This window comes from Gastrolobium bilobum, unplaced genomic scaffold (genome assembly GCF_033153095.1).
Source record: "Gastrolobium bilobum isolate Gb01-03AN ecotype WA unplaced genomic scaffold, APGP_CSIRO_Gbil_v1 utg912, whole genome shotgun sequence".
Classification (NCBI taxonomy): Eukaryota; Viridiplantae; Streptophyta; class Magnoliopsida; order Fabales; family Fabaceae; genus Gastrolobium; species Gastrolobium bilobum.
The window spans coordinates 30,944-51,435 of NW_026896735.1; the positions used below are offsets into that span (position 1 = coordinate 30,944).

At 35.6% G+C, this 20,492-nt stretch overlaps 3 protein-coding genes across 4 annotated transcripts; all 3 read left to right on the forward strand.

Annotated features, from left to right (window-relative positions):
- The first annotated feature begins 1,561 nt into the window (after positions 1-1,561).
- Positions 1,562-4,694, forward strand: LOC133301701 (uncharacterized). Its single transcript, XM_061501376.1, has 4 exons — positions 1,562-1,811; positions 1,902-2,431; positions 3,705-3,804; positions 3,889-4,694. The coding sequence occupies exons 1-4, from the start codon at positions 1,562-1,564 to the stop codon at positions 4,692-4,694; spliced, it is 1,686 nt and encodes a 561-aa protein (XP_061357360.1).
- A 7,897-nt stretch (positions 4,695-12,591) lies between these two features.
- LOC133301695 (cyclin-B1-2-like) lies at positions 12,592-14,818 on the forward strand. Its single transcript, XM_061501370.1, has 4 exons — positions 12,592-12,811; positions 13,079-13,179; positions 13,566-13,663; positions 14,689-14,818. The coding sequence occupies exons 1-4, from the start codon at positions 12,677-12,679 to the stop codon at positions 14,787-14,789; spliced, it is 435 nt and encodes a 144-aa protein (XP_061357354.1). The 5' UTR covers positions 12,592-12,676; the 3' UTR covers positions 14,790-14,818.
- A 2,093-nt stretch (positions 14,819-16,911) lies between these two features.
- LOC133301692 (protein VASCULATURE COMPLEXITY AND CONNECTIVITY) lies at positions 16,912-20,093 on the forward strand. 2 transcript variants are annotated; one of them, XM_061501366.1, is made up of 4 exons: positions 16,912-17,111; positions 18,134-18,171; positions 18,274-18,336; positions 19,482-20,093. In XM_061501366.1, the coding sequence occupies exons 1-4, from the start codon at positions 17,016-17,018 to the stop codon at positions 19,816-19,818; spliced, it is 534 nt and encodes a 177-aa protein (XP_061357350.1). In that variant the 5' UTR covers positions 16,912-17,015; the 3' UTR covers positions 19,819-20,093. The 2 variants fall into 2 exon arrangements, with proteins under 2 accessions (XP_061357350.1, XP_061357349.1); XM_061501365.1 differs by having other exon boundaries at positions 16,919-17,111; positions 18,134-18,336.
- Positions 20,094-20,492: the final 399 nt, after the last annotated feature.

A 20,492-nucleotide genomic window follows, 5' to 3' on the forward strand; every position in this document is an offset into this window, starting at 1 on the left:
AAAAAAAATAAAAATCAAAAACCAAATAATTTTAAAAAAATCTAAATAAATTTAAATTTTATAAAAAAAACTTTTAAAATAAGTAAAACATAAAAAATATTTTTTTAAGGAATCCATCCAAACTTACAAGTCACTTACTATAGTGTATAATTGTACATAGAAGAAGTCGCAAAATATTTCTTATTTAATTTGCATCTTTTAAGTATCCATATATATAGCCAAAAAAATTAATTTATTATTTTTTTAATAAAAAATTACGAATAAATAGTCGTTTTGTAAAAAATTACAAATTTATAGCACCCAAACACGTCCACATGGGGCGTGTTCTCATAGAGAGAGACACGCCCCATGTGGGGCGTGATCAGCTGAATGAGACACGCCCAAGGTAGGGCGTGTATGTCAGAAGAGAGACACGCCCAAGGTAAGGCGTGTTCAGTGTGGTACACACGCCCAACATAGGCGTGTTCCACTGGAAGGTCACGCCCAATCTGGGCGTGAGTGACTAAACTGTTGTCTATTTAAACACCCACCCCCTACACACTCTTCACAACTCTCTCATTGTTATGCTTAAACTCTCTGATAGTTTGTTGCACTTGTTTACTCATATTTTGTTTTATCTTTATAAATTTTGATTTTAAAAATGAGTGCGAATTCTGATACTATTCGCGTTGTTCTATATTTTAACGGTAGGAAAGAAGAAGGTCGTCGTGGTGTTATTTTTGTAGGGGAGAAAATGCCATCACGCATTAAACGAAACTCAACGGTTGCTGAGCTGCATCAGAAAATACGTCAAAAATTATGTCTTCAAGACAACCAATTGATCACTCTAGTCACGGCAAGATTATGGCAATGTGAACAATACATTAGCTTGCAAGTGGTCGATGACGAAGACATCGATATGGTAATGGAAGAGTTCTTGAACCAGTCTAGAAATGATTTCTTAGAGTTGTATGTGGATACTACCACCGCGGAGGAAGTTGTTATACCAATGAGGTCAGTTAGGTCTACTTCTCCTCTTAATGCATCCTCATCTGCTGCTGCTGCTGTTAACATGTCTGAGGAAGATGAACATGACCCTACTTGGGTTATGGATGAGGAGTATGACGAAGATGATGAGGAAAATATTGCAATGGAGGATCGCCTTCTTGCAGAGGATGCGAGTGCATCGGACAATGACGAAGAATGTGGCAGGTCTAGTACTGAACTTCAACCATGGCATGATTTGGGGGAGTCTCGTATCGTTGTACATCATGACACAACATCGAGTCAAGTACCAGAACATCCTGAAGGTATGCTATCAATTAATATACGGACAGTTTGGTTGTTGCAATTTTTGATTAAGAAAATAATTCAATTCTATTATTATTATTACGTAGTACATGTAGGCGATGCACCTGTTGATCCTTTTTGGTCAAAAATTCCACATTACACATATATTGATTGGGATTATCCGAGTGAGGCACAATCATGGACTCAGAGTTCGGGTTCAATCTAGGGTCCTTGACAATTGGGAGAAAAGTTGTTTGTTAACCAACAATTTACATCCAAAAAAGAGGCTCAGATGGCAATCAAGCGCTACCTCATGAAGGAGCATCAAGAAGCAATTATGTTTGAGAGCACTCCCACAAAATTAAGCATGAAATGTTGTGCACACATCCAAGGTTGCCCGTGGAGGATCAGGGTAATTAAACCAACGTATGGTGAAAATTGGAAGGTAACGAAATGGGGTGGGAAGCACAATTGCTTGAATGACCATCTTTCTCAAGATCATCGACAACTTGATTCTGACGTTATTGCAGCACTTGTAGTAGGTACGTAATTTCAAATCAAAAAGCTGATTAAAATTGTAGTTGATATACCTGTTGTTCTGTTAATGTTTATATCCACCTTTTGTAATTCAGAGATGATACAAAAGGAACCTTCAGTGGCCATTTCGCTCGTTCAGGAGAGGATAACTCATTCATATGGATTCAAAGTTTCATATGGAAAGGCATGGTATGCGAAGCAGAAAGCAATGGCAATGTTATATGGTGATTGGAAGGAATCCTATGCATTTTTACCCAGCTGGTGTGAATATATGCTTCGTTTTTCACCAGGTTCCTTTTACAATATTCAAACACAGGATTGTTTTGTTGCGGGGCAGTTGGTTCCCGGAAAACGTGTATTTGTTCGTTGTTTCTGGACTTTCAGACAATGTTGTGAGGCATTTAAATTTTGCAAACCAATGATACAAATTGATGGCACTCATCTATACAGAAAATATAAGGGAAAGTTGTTGATTGCCACAGCTCAAGATGGTAATAATGAATGTGTGCCACTTGCATCTGCCGTTGTTGAGGGTGAGACATTGGAGGCTTGGTCGTACTTTCTTGCCAATCTTCGTCAGCATGTCACACAAGCGCAGAATATATGTCTAATTTCATACCGGCAAGTTAGCATATTATCGGTGATAACTCATATTTTGTTACACTTATTTATCACTCTTGGTTGGTATTTTTATGATTTATTTGAATTAAATAAAGGTCTTTTGGGTCAATTCACTATTCTAGATTTTAGTTGGGTTTAATTGATTTTCGTCATAATTTTCCAGATTTACACTACTTCCGTATTTTGACCATATCTCACTCTACAGATGTTCGATTGACTCTGTTCTTATTGCTTTTTGCAGCTAACAGATAGGGCTACAATCGCTATTTCAGCTACTGAAGCCCAATTCGAACGGTAAGATGGTCGAAACTTGATCTCAAGATGACGTGTTTTGCTGGAATTTTATTTTGACGTTTGGACTTGTAATTCACATTAGGACCCAATGTGTTTAGGGCCCAAGGCCATGTTTTATTTTATTGTTTTATTTTTTATTTAGCTTTTATTTATCTTTGGGCCGAAGCGATGAAACCCTAGCCGTCCTGCGTGACGGCTATTTAAAGGGGACTCTAGGAAACCCTTGAGAGGCAGTTTTTACAACAGAGAAGTTCTCTCTGAGTTTTTATTCAATTGTGTTCTTCATCTTTTTCTTATTCTTCATCTTTTTATTTCAATTATGTTTACCTTAGCCATGCGAGGCTAAGAACCTTTTAATCAACCTAAGGGTAATGGATTCCATGGATTAGTCTTGAGGATCTGCGTTTATTTCAAATCAGTTTTGTTTCCCCTCCCAACTCAGATTGATATCGTGCGATCGTGGATATTCAATCTGAGGTTCGCGATTGCGATTATGGAAAGGGATTAATCATCAGATTTGATGATTAGGTTGATTGACCCTGTGACCTTAAATCAAGCGGGCTGATACTCTGCGATTGTATGAGTAGAAGCATCGTCTTTGATCAAATGCTAAGCGATCGCTTAGAGAGGGTTGTCAATTGGAAATAAGGATTCTGATTCGATTGACAAATCAATCACGATTCTGATATCTTCTTATCCGAGGAAAGACGTCCATGGAACCCAAACCTTAGGTTGGTTATTTTTAATTACGAATTTTAAATCCAATTTAATATTCTGCCTTTTTAATTATTCAACCAAAATTCCAAAACCCCCTTTTAATTTTCTGTCGTCCTAAGCGATTTTTACCAAAACAATTTCCTTGAGAGACGACTTAGGATTTCCACTTTACTACAAATTTTCTAAACCCTAAAGAATTAATTTTTAATTTGCGCGAGTTCGACAGCTCGTGTCAATCGGCTGTTGAAAATAATCCCCTATGGCAGCCACCCCATGCATTTCATGTGTTTTGCCTGCGACATGTTGCAAGCAATTTTAATCAACGATTTAGAAATGACAAACTGAAGGCTAGCCTGATGAATATAGGTATGTTGCACATTATGATTGGTGAATTAAAATGTTGTAGTTTTTCGTTAAGCGTGAACTGTGTGTTTTTTAAATTGTTCGCAGGATATACTCCTTGCATGGTGGATTTTGAGAGGTCGCTAGCACGATTTCGTGACACAAGCAGGCAGGTAGCGGAATGGATTGATGCCATCCCTAAGGAAAAGTGGTCGCGTGCACATGACCTTGATGAACGAAGATTTGGGCATATGACAACAAACTTGGTAGAATCCATAAACAGGGTGTTAAAGGGAGCAAGAAACATGCCCATTACTGGTCTGGTAAAATTTACATACAGTAGATTGGTTCAATATTGCGTGGAAAGAGGTCAATCGGCTTGTAGACAACTTGAATCTGGTCATACTTATTGCAAAAATGTGATTGAATCATTGACACATAATGAATCCGTGGCAATAATGCATACTGTGCGTACATATAATGTTGATGAAACTGTTTTTGAGGTGGATGCAGGGTTTGAAAGGACATATGCTGTCAACCTTACTGCTCGTACATGCCAATGTGGACAATTTAAAGCATTTAAATATCCTTGTAGTCACGCCGTTGCTGCAGCGTTATCCATTCGTCGAAATTATCGACAATATATAGATGATGTTTTCAAGACGTCAAACTTGGTAAAGGCGTACTCATTTCCATGGCAACCAATCGGCAATGAGCAAGCAATTCCACCCAATGCAGGTCCTGTGGTAATACCAGATAAAAATATGTTGCGGGCAAAAGGTCGTCCAAAGTCTACAAGAATACGGAACAAGATAGATGAGGTTGAAACTATTACATCACGCATGTTATGTGGTCTTTGTAAGCAACACGGGCACAATCGTAGGTCGTGTCCTAACCGTGAAAATAATGCATGATATGACTTGTGGGTGTTTGTCCCTTATGAACAATTATTTTGGCAATTAAAATGTATCGCTCTGTTTTTTTAAATTTAGCTTTTATGGTGATTGTGTGGTTTACTTGCATATAACATATAACATCGCATACATAAATTTTTTTTGTTTACTCCTTCCATGCTAATAGAAATACTCAAAAAAGTCCACAATAGTCAGCGATAGCACAGTACACAATAGTCAGCGATAACACAGTAAACAGTCCACAATAGTCAGCGAGAGCACAGTACACAATTACAACAGTCCCAAAAAAATAGTCAATACATCATTCCATATAACTAAACAAAAACATGAAATAAAACTACGACCAACGAGGCCATGGCCTATCACGTGCCTGACGTGGGGGTAATCGACGCCTAGACTGAGCCTGTATAGCCTGTGCAAATGCGTCAAGACACGGCTCCTCGTCGTCAACCGTCTCTGGAACATGAGCTAGTGGAGTAGTGCTCGCAGATGGTCCTGATGCAACATATCCACTGCTCGCAGATGGTATAAAATCATGTTGTGCAGTAACTGGCTGCATGTGCGGCGAAGTCGATGAGAAAGGGTCATCGGGCACATGATGTGAAGATGGAAGAGCAACGGGTACATGTGTAGGTCAATCGCCTACTCCGTCTGTGGTCAAGTTCAAGGTCTGGCACCACTCCGTTACGTCTTCCATATTCCACTCATGGTACTCTGTACCACATGAAGGATCCTGAGAAACGGTACCCCACCAGATGCGCATGCCATGGGGCTAGCCGGATAAACCTGCTCACTCTGTGTAAACCCCTGGCCATACGATGTACCTGCCTGGCTATCATAATACTGCGGCGGAGGGGGACCATGGTACATAGGCTGTGGCCCGCCTGCTTGGCTCAGCCCTGGCGGTCTAAACCAACCCTGCATATCAGTGCGCGGTCTAGGAGCAATAATAGGATCGGGTATCGCTCAAACCGATTGCCGCTGTTGTCCTAGTCCACGTCCCTCCTGCCTGCCACTAGGCACCTCAATGGTCAACATCGGCTCCTCAACAGTCTGCGTAGATGGAGGCTCTGGCCCTGGCTCCTCTACTCGTGCCGACTCTCTGAATATGGCAATAATGTGACCAATCTCGTCATGTACCCACTCTAAGCCAAAGGCGAGGAACTGATCCGCAGTAGTCGCAAAATATAGCATCTCCAACCCATCAATCTATAAATATGGCAAACAACATGTGTTAATTAAAAATGGTTTTGACATAATCATATTCATAATTGAAGTGTCAAAACTTACTGCTCGTCCAACCCTGGCAGTTTTCCTGGCGACAAACCGTTTCCCTCGCTGTCTGTACCAGTGTAGGTACTCATGGTTCGGGGACATCAACCCGACCAGTACAGGGGGAACACATATGGACGTATCCTTGATCGTCCATCGATGTATAAAGGGCCTAATCTTACGCTCCCAATTATCATCCTTCTTCCCTCGCAGATTTAGATCATGAACACCCTTAAGCTTTCTTGGTCTCCGCGGTATGGGCTGATCAAAACCAAATTATCGCATACATCTATCTGGTTGAGCATACTCAACTGTGTGGAAGAAAATGATAGGAGTAATGGCCAACCATAAGTACCGCTCATGATCAGATACAAACAATGCTGTAAGGTACTCTCCGTATGGCTGCCACACAACCTACATATAAAAAAATTAGTAACAAGTACACAATTACCACCAACTATAATATGTAAATAAATTAAAAACAATTACTAAATAGATATCACAAACCTCGTCTCTATAAAGCGTGTCAAGGTTTGCCCGATACCAAGACTGCTCATGTGGCTTAAAAGGAGATAGGGAATTAAACCTGTAATAGAATGTGTAACAAAGTATCATACTCATTCGGCAAATGAACATGTAATAAATTAGTCAATATGAGTTAATAAAATATACCTATGACCAAAATGCCACTCCGGGTGGGTAGCTGCGGGATAGGTGGTGCAATGGGGGGAATCTAATCCAAGCCCATATCTGCAGTAATACGTGACAACCACCCAGATTAACAGTCCGCGGGTTTGTTGCCACACATAAATGTCTAAAGAGATGGGCGAGAACCGCAGACCCCCAACTGTATCCGCCAATGTCCGTAAAGTCCCCTGCAAGCAGTGGAACATAACGACAAGCAATTTTGCTGCCACCTGATCTGTCACACACTAACCATGAGCCTAATAGCCGCAAAATGTGTGCCTTGGTGTAACGCCTCACCTCCTCAGGATTGTGTGCTACTGTAAACCAATCAACATATATATTGTCTAAGTAAGAAATACGTAGATCGCCTCCGTGAATGTCTGTGCCAGCAACAGGGGAAGTCCCAAAAACCTGCTGACACATAGCAATCCAATCCAACGCTGTAGATCTGGTAACTGCCTGCCCGTCAGTAGGCAAACCAAGTATACCAGCCACGTCCTGTAATGTAACGGTCATCTCTCCCTGCGTCATGTGAAACGTATGTGTTTTCGGTCTCCAACGCTCAACCAAAGCAGAGATCAAGGGGGTATCGATCTGAAAGAAAAACAACAATTATACAAAGTCCACATACGGTAATTTAATTAAGTAATTTAAAAATTACATACCTGAATATGACTCATATGTGCCACGTGTATGAACCCAGCCTGTGTCAAATAGTCAGCGACAACGTCTGATATATCATCATGATGGGGTCCCCCCTGAAGTTTCCCTCGCCTCGTCTTTAACCCCCTGACCGTATCCTCGTTCCACACAACTTGTGAAACGTGACTGCACCGTGTCCTCTTACGGAGTACCTCCCACCTATATGGTCCAGGAAGTACATGCGTACAAGGATCGGATGGCTCAAGATCACCATCGGATCCAGAGCGCGAGGACTCTGATGAAGACGAATGAGCCATAATAGAATACTACTACAAATGAAAAAGATGTACCCAAATTACTATTGATATTATATTAATTTACACTAAATAAAACTTAATTGCACTTAATTAAATAGCATTTAACTAACTTCAATTGTTATATTAATTTCAATTAAATTAACATCATTGACAATTAATTCATTTAACATTACATTATTCTAAAAATATATTTCAATACATTAAATAAATCAAATTCAATTTAAATTATTATTAAATACGGTATTCTTTTTTTACAAGCCCTGCATATAATGTGGTTAATTGAAAGGTCAATATGTTTGCAAGTGTCATTCATAAAAAAATATTTATAGTCACAAACTAATTTCTAAGTGTGTCAATAAGTCATAAAACCAACATATACCAATTTAGAAGTAACTAATTAATTTTTAAGTCCATATCTAATACATAAGTCACATCACAATTCTCTTACATAAGTCATTAATATTTTTCTAACCACATTATAATTAAATAAAGTCACAAATATTTTTCTAACCCCCTAACAATTATCTAAGTCGCTAATAACTATCATATATTAATTGCTGTTAATAACAAAAATAAACAATAAATAGGGACTTACATGAGAGAGAGACAGAGCTTCGCTGCGCAAAATCCTCCAAAAGAAATGTATAGAGAGAGAAGGAGGAGGAGGAGGTTTAGAGAGAGGATGGGAGGGTGGAAATGAGGTTAAAAAGTGAAAATCACATATATATACACCGCGGAGAACACGCCCTACCTTGGGCGTGTCTCCTTCAGCTGATCACGCCCCACATGGGGCGTGTCTCTCTCTATGAGAACACGCCCCATGTGGGGTGTTTGGGTGCTATAGATTTGTATTTTTTAACAAAACGATTACTTATTCGTAATTTTTTATTAAAAAAATAATAAATTAATTTTTTTGCCCATATATATATATATATAGGGAAGGGATCTTTTGACTCCAGAGTACAATTTACAACTCTTACTCTTCATCTAAACCGTTGATTTCCGTCCATCTAACGGTTATCATTTATTTGAAATTAATAATTAATTAATTGGTATAGATAACCGTTAGATGGACGAAAATCAACGGTTGAGATGGAGAGTAAGAGTTGTAAGTCTTACTCTAGAGTCAAAAGATCTCTCCCCATATATATATATATATACGAACATATTTTTTAGTAGACAAAACATTTAGTTGATGTATAACTAGAGTTATTAAATTTCTTCTCTAGCTAGCTCCGGGACCAAGAAGTGCTCTGTAGTTTAGTTTACTGAATAAATCACACATTTAAATTTTCTTATTAGTTCGTAATAATATTTATTAATTAAAATCAAAATCAAAATTATTTCTTTTGGCACAATAAGGATTTTTGTTCAAAGCATGACATGTAAATAAGGCTAATTAAAGCTATAAATCTGATTACCAAAAAAAAAGCTATAAATCATAAGAAAACGTATACTAGTGCAAAAAATACATCTTATATAGTGATAAATTCTTACTCCACCACCTCAAATTTTACTAAAAGTAAAGAATGATCCTTTAACTAATAGTCATTTAATCCACGTATGCTTGATAGATTCATATAATTAATAATATCTCTCATCGTAATTATTAATCAAAAGACTCTGATCCATTAAATACTTTGTTAATTAGTACATAATCTAACACTACCAGCTGTAAAAAAAATTATGCAGGCAATGCTTGTAGCTGGGTCTGAAACTTCAGCTAGCACAAGGGAATGGGCACTGTCGCTTCCCCTCAACCATCCAGAAGCAATGAATAAGACTAGCCCTGGAGAGATTTAATTTACAATATATATGATTCCCATTTGGTATTGGAAGAAGAGCTTGCCCTGGAGCTGTTTTGGCAAAACGTGTTATGCGACATGCATGCATTAGGTGCTTTGATTCAGTGTTTTGAGTGGGAAATTGAGCCTTTGATGGCCTTATAATGCAGGCCACGCCAGAAAATGATCAATGTTCTGTCCAAGATATGAAGCTTCACCATGCAATTTTTGTCAGTGAAACAATGTTGCTGGATGATATTGAATAAATGACATCATGATCATTTTAATACATGATTTCTCCTTGCATTTAATGCCATTGAAAAACTATGACATTATTATAAATTTACTTCTTTAATTTTCTAATCACTAATTATAACTTTGTATTCATGTGTCCTTCACTTATAGGAGTTAAATTTAATAAATATCCGTAAACAATAGAAATAGCAACGACAACGCTGAAATCTGATACGGTTAAGGGAGTTAGGTTGAGGAGTGCTCCTTTATGGAGTAAAGACTTTGTGACAATGTAATTGTGTGATGTAATTGTGGGACATTAGTTCACCGTAGTTGAGTCAGTTTACTACATTGAGTTACTGTTGTATAGGGAGTTAGTTAGTCAAGTGAGAATAGGTGGCAAGTTAGTTACATTAGGTGTCTGTCCATGTTGCTAACATGTGTTTGTATATAAACAGGACACATGTCTTACATGTGTCATTATCCGAATAATAAACCAAATTGTATTCGGTTCTTCGTGCCTGGTTCTTAAGAGTGTTGCACTCTTAACATTCGTGCTTTCATCTCTACTTTGCAACATGCGGCTTCAAGAGGTGGCTGAGGAATTAGGTTCCTTCCAACAGAGTGTCGATAAAACCTTGGAGGAGATTCAACAAAGGTTCACCGATCATCAATCTCAGTTCTTATCACTCAACACTCAGTTACAGCAGATACACGCAGTGATTGTTGGTGGAGAGAATCGCACAGAGGATCAAGCGCAATCTCGCGTTCATCCATGTTCTTCAAACAATGATACTGTTGGAGGATCACATGCACGGTATGATCCGAATGACCCAAGGAACATCATGAGGTCCGTTAAAATGGAACTTCCTTCATTTATGGGTATAGACCCAGTGGGTTGGATTTTTCACACAGAGTTATATTTTGGCTTGCACCAAATTCCTGAGTCCTTGAAGGTTCGTCTAGCAGGCATGAAGATGGATGACATGGCTGGGCCGTGGTTTCAATGGCTGTTCAATGGTGGAACCATACTAGTCATGTGATTAAATAATCAAACCAAAGGGATTGGATCAGATGATTTTTGCTTCAAAATCGATCAAATCTAGACAGCAAACACCCTTACTAGAGCATATGTTCGAATCTTCCCAATACCGCCTTTGGGAGGGGTTTAAAACCTTAATCCTGGACCCGTCCCGAATCGAATTAGTTGCGAAGCAATGAACCGATTGGAATATTTTCAAAAAAAAGAAAGTGGGGTCGCAGTTGAGGATTGAACTCGTAACCTCGTGGTTACTAATGCTCTGATACCATGTAAAGAACCACTTCAATCCAAAAGTTTAAGTGTTACTTTAATCCAAAAACTTAAGGCATTAAGTGAAACTTAATTAATTATTTTGTATCTCTCTAACACTTCCCCTCGCGCAAGAGCCCTTTGGGCTTGAAGCATGGATATGACACAGGCCAATTTTTTGGTCTATCATATGTTGCACAGACCAATTTTTTGGTTTATCTTGTGTTTTTTTAATTCCATATGAAAATGAGCTCTAATACCATGTGTTAAGAAACTCTATAAGACCTAATTATTTATTAATTAAATAAGAGGTGGTGTGGATCGAATCCGTAACACCGATGTTCTGATATCATATAAAAACTAATTCAACCCAAAAGTTTAAAGAGTGATTTTTTTAATAGTTTATATTATTTTCTAATATTATTTAATTCATTTTATGCCACTTCAGTAAATGTAAAAACAAAAAATAATTAAACAAATTAATTGTATTTTTAATAAGTTTCAAATATAAAGATTAATTTTTAAATAAAATTAATTTATATTCTTATATTAAATTTTAAGCATAAAATTATTTTTAAATCAAATCAAATCAAACCATTGTCGGTTTTAGTTGAATCCAAATGCTACTTTGGGCTGAATCCATGTGTTTTAATAGGTAGTGTAAGTAATAATTATAGTATTTTTTTTAAAAAAAGTAAGGAAATCAATTTTTTTTGTCAAAGTAATATATTATATTGTTAACTTTAATTATGTACGTGGTTTCTATCATTGTTGTCAAAAATTAATGTAAAAACGTAAATTTTTTTTACATTTTTATTAGAGTAGTGCGTGTTAAAACTCAAATAAAAACTGTCATTGGTAAAAATTGGTAGAAACTCGCATAAAAACGGTAAAAACTTAAAACTAAAAATTTAATAAAAAAAAAACCTAATTTTTTCGTTTTCCCCGAATCATATTCACAATATCTTAATGTCTTTTTATTTGGATATAGGTTTTTTTTATAATTATGTCTTATAAAGCTGCAATTCTATTATAAGCTATGCTACGAGAATCGTTTTTTTGTTTTTTGATCATTGTGTGCATAGAAAGAAGTGAAATTATATCCGGATGACTGATGAGCGATGATCCAAAATCTGTAGAGTGTATAAAGCAGTTAGAGCAGATTGGTTATTCATTACTTGTTAATTATCACTGTTTATAATTTTGATGCTTGGTTATGAAAAATAATTTTCCTTTTTATATAGATAAGTGGCTCAACACACATGTTCATTAGGTGATATTTTTTTTACATGCTTATATATAATTTTGTATCTTGACCTTAAGTGGTAGAATTTAAAAACTTTACGTTTCGTGTTGTTTCTATGTTTTTACGTTTCTACCACCCCTTTTCGTTTCTACTTAGAAACTTGAGTTTGACAACATTGGTTCCTATAATTCTTCTTGTATTTTTCTAAATTTTACTTTTTTTAGTTATTTAGCTTTATTTAAAAAAAAAAAATAATTCTGGGAACAAGATAATGCAATAATTTCAATTATTTATTTTATTTTGTTTTAAGAAATCATTAGTCTAAAGATAACAATGAAAGACAAATACAAAAAATTAAAGAAAAACTACCAAAAAAAATAAAAATTAAAGAAATCCCTTTTATATACAAAGGGATTCTTCACTTGCTTACAAAGAAATCCCTCTTATTCCTACGTTTGTTTCTTCGTTGGTTGTTGGCAGAGAAGAGAAGATCGAAGAAGAAGAAGAAGATGGAGGAAGCGTCATCATCAAAGAGCATAGCACACCAAATCGGAGGGGTCCAAAACGATGCACTTCGCTTTGGACTCCATGGAGTCAAGAGCGACATCGTTGGTGCTCACCCTCTCCAATCTTCCCTCGAATCTGTAATCTCTCTCAACTTTCCCTCTTATTTTCAATCTCAAGTTTTTGTCTTTCTGCGTTTTTCTGATCTAACCATTGCTTTTGGAACAATTTTTAATTAGGGTTTTTTTTTTTAAAAAAAATAAAAAATAAATAAAAAATAAATAAATCTTTGGATTGATAATAATCTAAATTCCCATTGAATCAGACATATTATTTTCTTTCTTTATTTGCAACTTTGGTTTTTGAAGTCTACTCTATATATGTTTTTCATTGCTCCTTATTTTCAGACAAGGAGGATGGAAGAAGTGATGAAGAGGCAATGCAAAGTGAACTTGTATGGCACTGCTTTTCCACTGAAGGAGGACTTTGATAGGCAAATACTGTCCCGGTACGAGTATTTGGAATGATCTATTCCAGTCTAGTTTGACTATTTCAGTGACAATATGACATAGGGTCTTGTTTGTGTTAGTGTGAGTGGTGGTAAACTTTGTATAGTAGGAATCTCCTGCACAGATGATATACATCACCATATAGGAGGGGATATAGGACGATGACATTGGAATGTATACTAAAAAATGTGCTTGTTATATGAATATGTTAACAACTATTAATATCTGAATGAGAGTGACTATCATTGTCATGTTGGTTAGCTCGTGTGGTTAGGTGGGCAGAACTTTTATAATGTAAAATGAAATTGCTTGAATATTTGTTTTTAATTTTATTAAGAAGGGAGAAAGGGGTTTGAATTTAATGTAATGCCACTGTTCCTTGTAGATTCCAGCGGCCTCCTGGAGCAATTCCATCTTCAATGCTGGGTTTGGAGACTGTTGCAGGAAGTCTTGATCACTTTGGTTTTGAGGATTGTCTTAATGGTGATATGATTTTCCTTTCTTTGTTGTATTGTGGGCAGTGCTTATTACCTATTTTAGTTTCTTTTTTTCTCAGTGGATTAGCTGAATTGTATGTGGAGCTACATATAGTTAGAGCAGTCACCAATGCACTTTGATACATTTGATTTCTGCTTAAATAGCGGTTCCTGCGTGATATGTTTAAATTATACTTCATTAACATGAAATATTAAATTATGCTTCATTAACATTGAACATGAACTCCATAAGTAGTGGTCCTTGCATGATATAACTGGATGTCGTCTATGTTTTCAATTGTTTTTCTGATTGAATTAACATCTTAGGTCATCTTGGACCTTTGCTTCTGCCTAACTAAGATTTACAAAGAAATTATGCTCTCTTTTTTTTTTTTTTTGGAAAACAGAACTTATGCTTTAAACCATAAGATATTATATTAAGCTGTTTTGGTAGTATATTATGCTTGTAAGAATAAGGCTATTTTTGGGTATGTGCAAGTTAGTTCCTTTTTGTTTTGAAATTATTGTAGTCTTGTTGATAAAAGTTGATTAAGCTTTGTTGTGATAATGGATACATGCAATTATGTTCCATTCGTTTTTTAGATGATTGTAAAGGTTGTAGGGACTTGCAGGAAACTTTGAATCATGGTTCAGGGATCTAAAGAGTAATCTATACTGAAATTCTCAAAGCTGATTCAGACTTATTGAGAATTTGTGTTGCTATTGAAATTTTGCACTGCTTGTTAAGATTTGGTTTGCATTATAGTTTGTATCAACCAGTGATAATATTTTAAGCTTGCAATATTATTTGTAACCACAGAAGAAGTTCGATATAGCCTACTCAAAATCAAATATTTTGGTTAAAGTTTTCTTCTATTAAATTGTTTCAATGATAGTGAATTTTGGATCCATGATAATTAAGGAATGCAATGTTAGCTGTTGTTCATTTTGCTTTGGTTCATTGGCATGTGCACATTGTTGATGTTGGTACTTCTCTCTGTTTTTCTCTTACTGTCGTAATGTTGCCTGCAGATCCCCGTGAATCAGAGACTTTGCGGACATTGGACATGCATCATGGGATGGAAGTTCGTGTTGGTCTATCCAAGGGACCAATCTACCCAAGTATTATATAATTAAATTTGACTGTTATGCTAGTACCAAACAGTAGAAATATTTTAAAAACAAGGCTTCTCCTTATTCTTTAGAGGGAAAGGGTCCAAGGAACCTTATTCGTGAACTTGTGTTTTCTTATGTTATGTTTCGGATGCTATAAATGTTAATGATCCATATAAACACAGCATGTCTTTCCAAGTGAAGCAGAATTTTATGTATGAGGCATTTGAGTTGAGCATTTTTTGTTCATCTAGCATGTTTCCCACTTTTCCCAATTTCCGACCCATATTCAGAGGGGAATATCAACAATCTAAATCAAATCGACTTTTTGGTTATTTTCCTTTTGTTTGTTGGTTCAACTTTTAAAAATGTAGGTACTAGGTAGCCAATATAGGCAATGCAAGCAGCTATGTGCTCAGTACCCATTCATCACCTGAGCTAATGGCAGGGCTACATACATGATAGCCTCAAGGATGAGCTAGCAATCTGCCACGCATTCCTCTTAATGAACTAATTAACATCGATATTTGTCTACTATTACACTATCTAGAACCAACCATATTTTCATCATATTCTGTGTCTTTATCGAAGTTACCTTTTCAGAAAGTTGAACAATATATCTCTTGGAGCATTCTTTCTACTACACATTCTGGTTAATATATCTGCGGTTAGTTGGCTTCTTGCAAAATCTGCATTATAGGAGAGTCTCTGAAGTTACCATAGATGTGGCAAGAGTTGCATGTGTTTCACATATTAACTATGAGTTCGCTTTTTCTGCAGTTACTGCAGACGTCGTTTTGGGACAGAAATCATGGTGTTTTTGTAATTTTAATTTATTTCAGGGTTATAATAGTCTTTATATTTATAATTTTTTAAGATTTTAATACCAAAACGACGTCGTTTTGAGAATAAATGCAGATAACTTATCTGCATTAACTGCATAAACATTTTTTCCATTAAGAGTTCGCTTTTTCTGCAGTTACTGCAGATAATTTATCTGCAGTAAGTCAATACGACGTCGTTTTGGGATAGAAATCATGGTGTTTTTGTAATTTTAATTTATTTCAGGGTTATAAATACAGATAACTTAACTGCAGAAACATTTTTCCCATTAACTATCTATATTTCTTGCTGACGGTTGGAAGTAGTAGCATCCACGTCCCCAATGAAGTTCACCAATTCCAGCAGGCCTCGATTTCCCAAGAACACTACAATCTTATGTTAAGTTTGTAAGAGCCATGGGGGAGGCACGATCAATTACTCTTTATTCTAATCATAGTGCATCAATCTAGAAATATATGATTCAAATGAGTATGTGAGGTAAAATTAAATCTATAATGTTATATAAAATAAAAATAAAAAATAAAGTGCTATGAATATTCCTTATAATCTGTAAATATTTCGATTAAACATCTAGTCTGCTGTCACTTTAAAAAATGATAAATTTAAAACGAGTTTTGTTACAATTTTTTGCTGATTTACATCTAATTTTGAATTTTTTAAATATTATCAAATATACTTTTTATTTTACATCTTATTCATTATTTTTTTTTAAATATAAAGTATGGTAGTTCAAAATATATATAATTAAAAAACATTAAAAAAGTCTAACTACAAAAAAAAAGATGACCGCAACTTTTTTTTTTATACACCTTCAATGTCCTTGATGATGATAGCCTCTCTTTTTTATTGATATTTGAAAAACTACGAGAGGTTTTTAAAAAAATATTTTTTGGGGTTTACCACTCAAAAAAAATATATTTTAAATATAAGAATAAATAATTAGTCAATTGCCTTATTAAATTAATAAGTAATTGATTTTTTTGTTAGAAATAAGTAATTATATATGAACTACTCTTTTAGTACTTTTTTATTTTGGTAAGAATGTATTATTTAAGTAGTTGTGGATTTTATTTTATATTTGGTGTCGCTGTCATCAAGTCTCTGGTTTAGTAGTTCACTCAAAATCTTTGTGGAATCGAGGGTAAGACCAAATGTAATATTTTTAATATTAAATAAATTTTATATTAATCTCGCTAAGTAACGTAAGCTTATATTTCTTAGTAAAGTTAGAAGAAGAATATTTTTTAAGAAAATATAAAAAATAAAAAAAGTAAAACACGATAGTGTTTACTTTATTCTTATCGGTTCTGTTCCTGGCCTATATAACAACTCACTACACCAACCTTATACTTCCCAAAACAGTGACCGTAAAACACTGAAACAGAGAGAGAGAGAGAGAGAGAATGGAGAGAAAGGTTATGGTAGTGTGCTGCGTTGTGGGATTCTTGGGTCTGTTATCAGCTGCAACTAGCTTTGGTGCTGAAGCAACAAGGATTAAGGTTTGTGTTTTTCTTTGGTTGGCTAGCTTCCATTCCTTGGTTTCTCGGAAAACCCAAGAAAATATATTAAAAAAAGATTATTTTTTGCTTGGTTTTCCTGGTTTGTTTTTTATAATTGATTGTTGGGTCTAATAGTTGCGGTTGGTATAATTAAGGGTACGCTTTAATAAGTTAGCAGTACATGCAAAATTTTCAATTTTCTTATCTTTAAGCATTTATTCTATACTTTCCTTCCTTAGTCATCTAATTGAGAAATTACATTGAGCCCTCGCTTCTTCCTTGTTGATTTCACTGTTCATCTCGAAGATTTTGCTTTACCTATGGTGTACAGTACATTATATTTATAGGGAATGGAACTTTTTGTCTTGTGAAAATTTTCTGTCTCTCTCTTAATTAATAGGATTTTACAAATTCTGATAGGGGCCTTGTGTCTATCTCATGTCTATATGCCTTCGTTAAGCTTTCCCTTTTACTTGTTTTATATAGTAATTAGTCGGATATCCTTTTTTTTCCTTTTTTTTTTTTTGGAGTTACCCAACCCTAATTACCTCTTTGAGGCGACTTGGCTCCCTCCGGTATCCCCACGAGCTTCGACTCTTTGAGCCGGCTATGGGACTAATCCGGAGTGCGGGGGAGCAGTGATGGCTAAAGGTTCAGCCCCCTCTCCAAGAATGCATTCAGCAGGAATCGAACACATGTCCAACCCCACTAACTCAACGCCAAATTACCAACTGAGCTGCACCCACTGGGTATCCTTTTTTTTCCTTAACCAATTTGGAATAGATAGGATTTGGAAGGAAAAAAAAATTAAGAAAAAATAAAGTTAGATGCTAGGATTTTTATCTTATGCTGATATGTTTTAATTAATATATTATTCCAGTGTCTGTTAAAGAATCTCTGGTAAGCTTAGTTCCTTACATTCGTTTTTTAGTTGATTTTAACATTGTTTGTAAGTTCTGTTGTGTTTACATTTACCATGAACGAAAGCTGCTATAATAACTATTACTCTGTAACTTCTGCAGACTTCTCAAGTTCAGTTTATTACACCAATTCAGTGCATGTATCCCCGAAGTCCAGCTCTACCTCTTGGTTTAACTGCAGCACTGGCTCTTATGTTATCTCAAGTAGTCATAAATGTTTCAACTGGGTGTATTTGTTGCAGAAAAAGCCATCGAATCCCAGATTCTAATTGGAGGGTGGCACTTGTCTGCTTTGTTTTATCCTGGTAATTTTCTCTTTATACTTTTTGTTTGTCATATTCCTGTTTGACTATGATGGTATATTCAAGCAGATAGTTATCCTAATGAGGCATAACTTAGGATGGTATCAGCTTGTGGATTTACTGTCATTCTTCTAAAAAGGAATTGGCTTTGAACAAAGCAGATCTGAATCTATAGGAAGCAAACATGGATTTGGATAATTCATTTTGTAGGGTAGTATTTTGAAAGTAGATTGCGGGCTATATGTCATTGATATTTTTTAAGGTATATGCCCATTTCCTGTGCATTATAGCTTATATTTCTTCATGCTTACATTTGTGATTTTATTTGCAATGTGATATAAACGGCGCATGTACAGAAGTATAACATATGTTTTGATATCGAAGATGGATTGAATGAGAAGCAATTTGAGCTTTGAGAGGTCTGAATAAATATATTTTATTTGTTAGTAAGAATCAACTGTAGCAAGTTGGTAGAATGAGTGTTGATAATAGAAAGGTTGAATCATCACATACTTTCCATGCCCATACAAGTAAAAATATTTAATTTATACAGTTTTTGTCTTTATTATGAGATTATGAGGTACAAATCGTATAAGTTGATAGAAATGATAGTTCATAATTTTTTTTTGCAAAGTGCATGTACAAATCATACATTTTATTGCTTCTTTTCTAATACATTTTTCAAGATTGTCCATATTTAGCACGATGGCTACACAACAGAAAAAATGTTATTTAAAACTTAATTCTAGTAAAACAAATCTTGTTCTTTATTGAAGAAACATAAATGAATTATATTATGTTGTACGATATACATTGGTTTTGTGTGTGTGACTGTGTCTGTGTGGAATTGCATTGAGTCTCTGAAACATTAATTTCTTTCTGATGCCAAGGCTTTTGGTTGACTAGGTTTATTTCAGAGCAGTGGGCTACATGATTTCATGCACCATTATGAGAAAAATTGCATGCTTTCATAATTTAAATTTTTGGATTCACATTGCTTGCTATTCTTCATGGCTAGTCATTTATGTGCTTTTGTGCTGTCTGGAATTGGAAACATGGATCACTGGTCTTGTGTATATAACAACAGACTAGGGTTGTAAATTATGCTCCTAGTATTATTTATGTGGTTGAAATCTTTGTTCAAACAGGTTCACATTTGTAATTGCATTTCTGCTGCTGCTAACTGGTGCGGCGCTGAATGATTCACGTGGTGAAGAGAGTGTATACTTTGGCAACTACTACTGCTATGTTGTGAAACCTGGAGTGTTTGCAGGAGGTGCAATTTTATCTCTTGCAAGTGTTGCATTTGGAATTGTCTATTACATTACCTTAACTGAGGGAAAGAATGGTAGCAATCCTTTTGGTGATTCCTCATATCCTAATCAAGGGGCCATAGCCATGGGACAACCACAGATCCCACCTCAGACTAGTCAAAACCCGGTATTTGTGCATGAAGACACGTACATGAGACGACAGTTCACATGACTTGGTTGGTGTTTGCGGTTATTGCATCACTCAGTTTCCCAAGTTAAACTTGGCACAGTGAAGTGTTTGAGACTGCTTTAAACAAAACCTGGTTTCTATTGTGTATTCGTAGGTAATGGTTTCTTAGGGTTATGTTATGTGTATATGTATAGCTGGGAAATGCTTTGTGATGGAGTTATGATTTTTTGCATGTTTATAATTGAATGGTCCAGACAACATACAATTCAAGATGATGTCTCTTTATACTCTTGGCAGAAGATAAATGCGGAAGTAGATCTGGATATTATCTTTAAAGTATTCAAAAGTAATCTAAATGCTAAATAATAGTTTATTATGCTTTTGATGTGGCCGTTTCCATCATCAACTGTGACATGTTCTGAAGTAGAATCAAGTACATACTCTGTTTCCAAGTGCTATTGCAAGAACATTGTCAGCTTCCCCAATCCAGTAGTAAATTGAGGTAGAAATCAACCACAATTACTGGGAATCTAAGTGGATACTGTACATAAATTTCCAAGAATTAGTATCCTTCAATGTCCTGCAAGTGCAAGACTCTATTCACTTGGGAAGCATGACTTATAAAAATACCTGACAGCACTCTTTGCAAATACTCTTTGAATAATAGCCTTTTCTCAGGGACCCATTTGCAATATTGAATAAACTTTGTGAAATGA

Bases quoted from the DNA above. Each gene is read 5' to 3' on its own strand.
- LOC133301701 (XM_061501376.1), top strand. From the start codon at position 1,562: ATGGCAATCAAGCGCTACCTCATGAAGGAGCATCAAGAAGCAATTATG. The intron at 1,812-1,901 runs GTACGTAATTTC...TTTGTAATTCAG, and splicing joins TATTGCAGCACTTGTAGTAG to AGATGATACAAAAGGAACCT. The intron at 3,805-3,888 runs GTATGTTGCACA...AATTGTTCGCAG, and splicing joins GGCTAGCCTGATGAATATAG to GATATACTCCTTGCATGGTG.
- LOC133301695 (XM_061501370.1), top strand. From the start codon at position 12,677: ATGGAGGAAGCGTCATCATCAAAGAGCATAGCACACCAAATCGGAGGG. The intron at 13,180-13,565 runs GTACGAGTATTT...TGTTCCTTGTAG, and splicing joins GATAGGCAAATACTGTCCCG to ATTCCAGCGGCCTCCTGGAG. The intron at 13,664-14,688 runs GTGATATGATTT...TGTTGCCTGCAG, and splicing joins TTTTGAGGATTGTCTTAATG to ATCCCCGTGAATCAGAGACT.
- LOC133301692 (XM_061501365.1), top strand. From the start codon at position 17,016: ATGGAGAGAAAGGTTATGGTAGTGTGCTGCGTTGTGGGATTCTTGGGT. The intron at 17,112-18,133 runs GTTTGTGTTTTT...TAACTTCTGCAG, and splicing joins CTGAAGCAACAAGGATTAAG to ACTTCTCAAGTTCAGTTTAT. The intron at 18,337-19,481 runs GTAATTTTCTCT...TTGTTCAAACAG, and splicing joins GTCTGCTTTGTTTTATCCTG to GTTCACATTTGTAATTGCAT.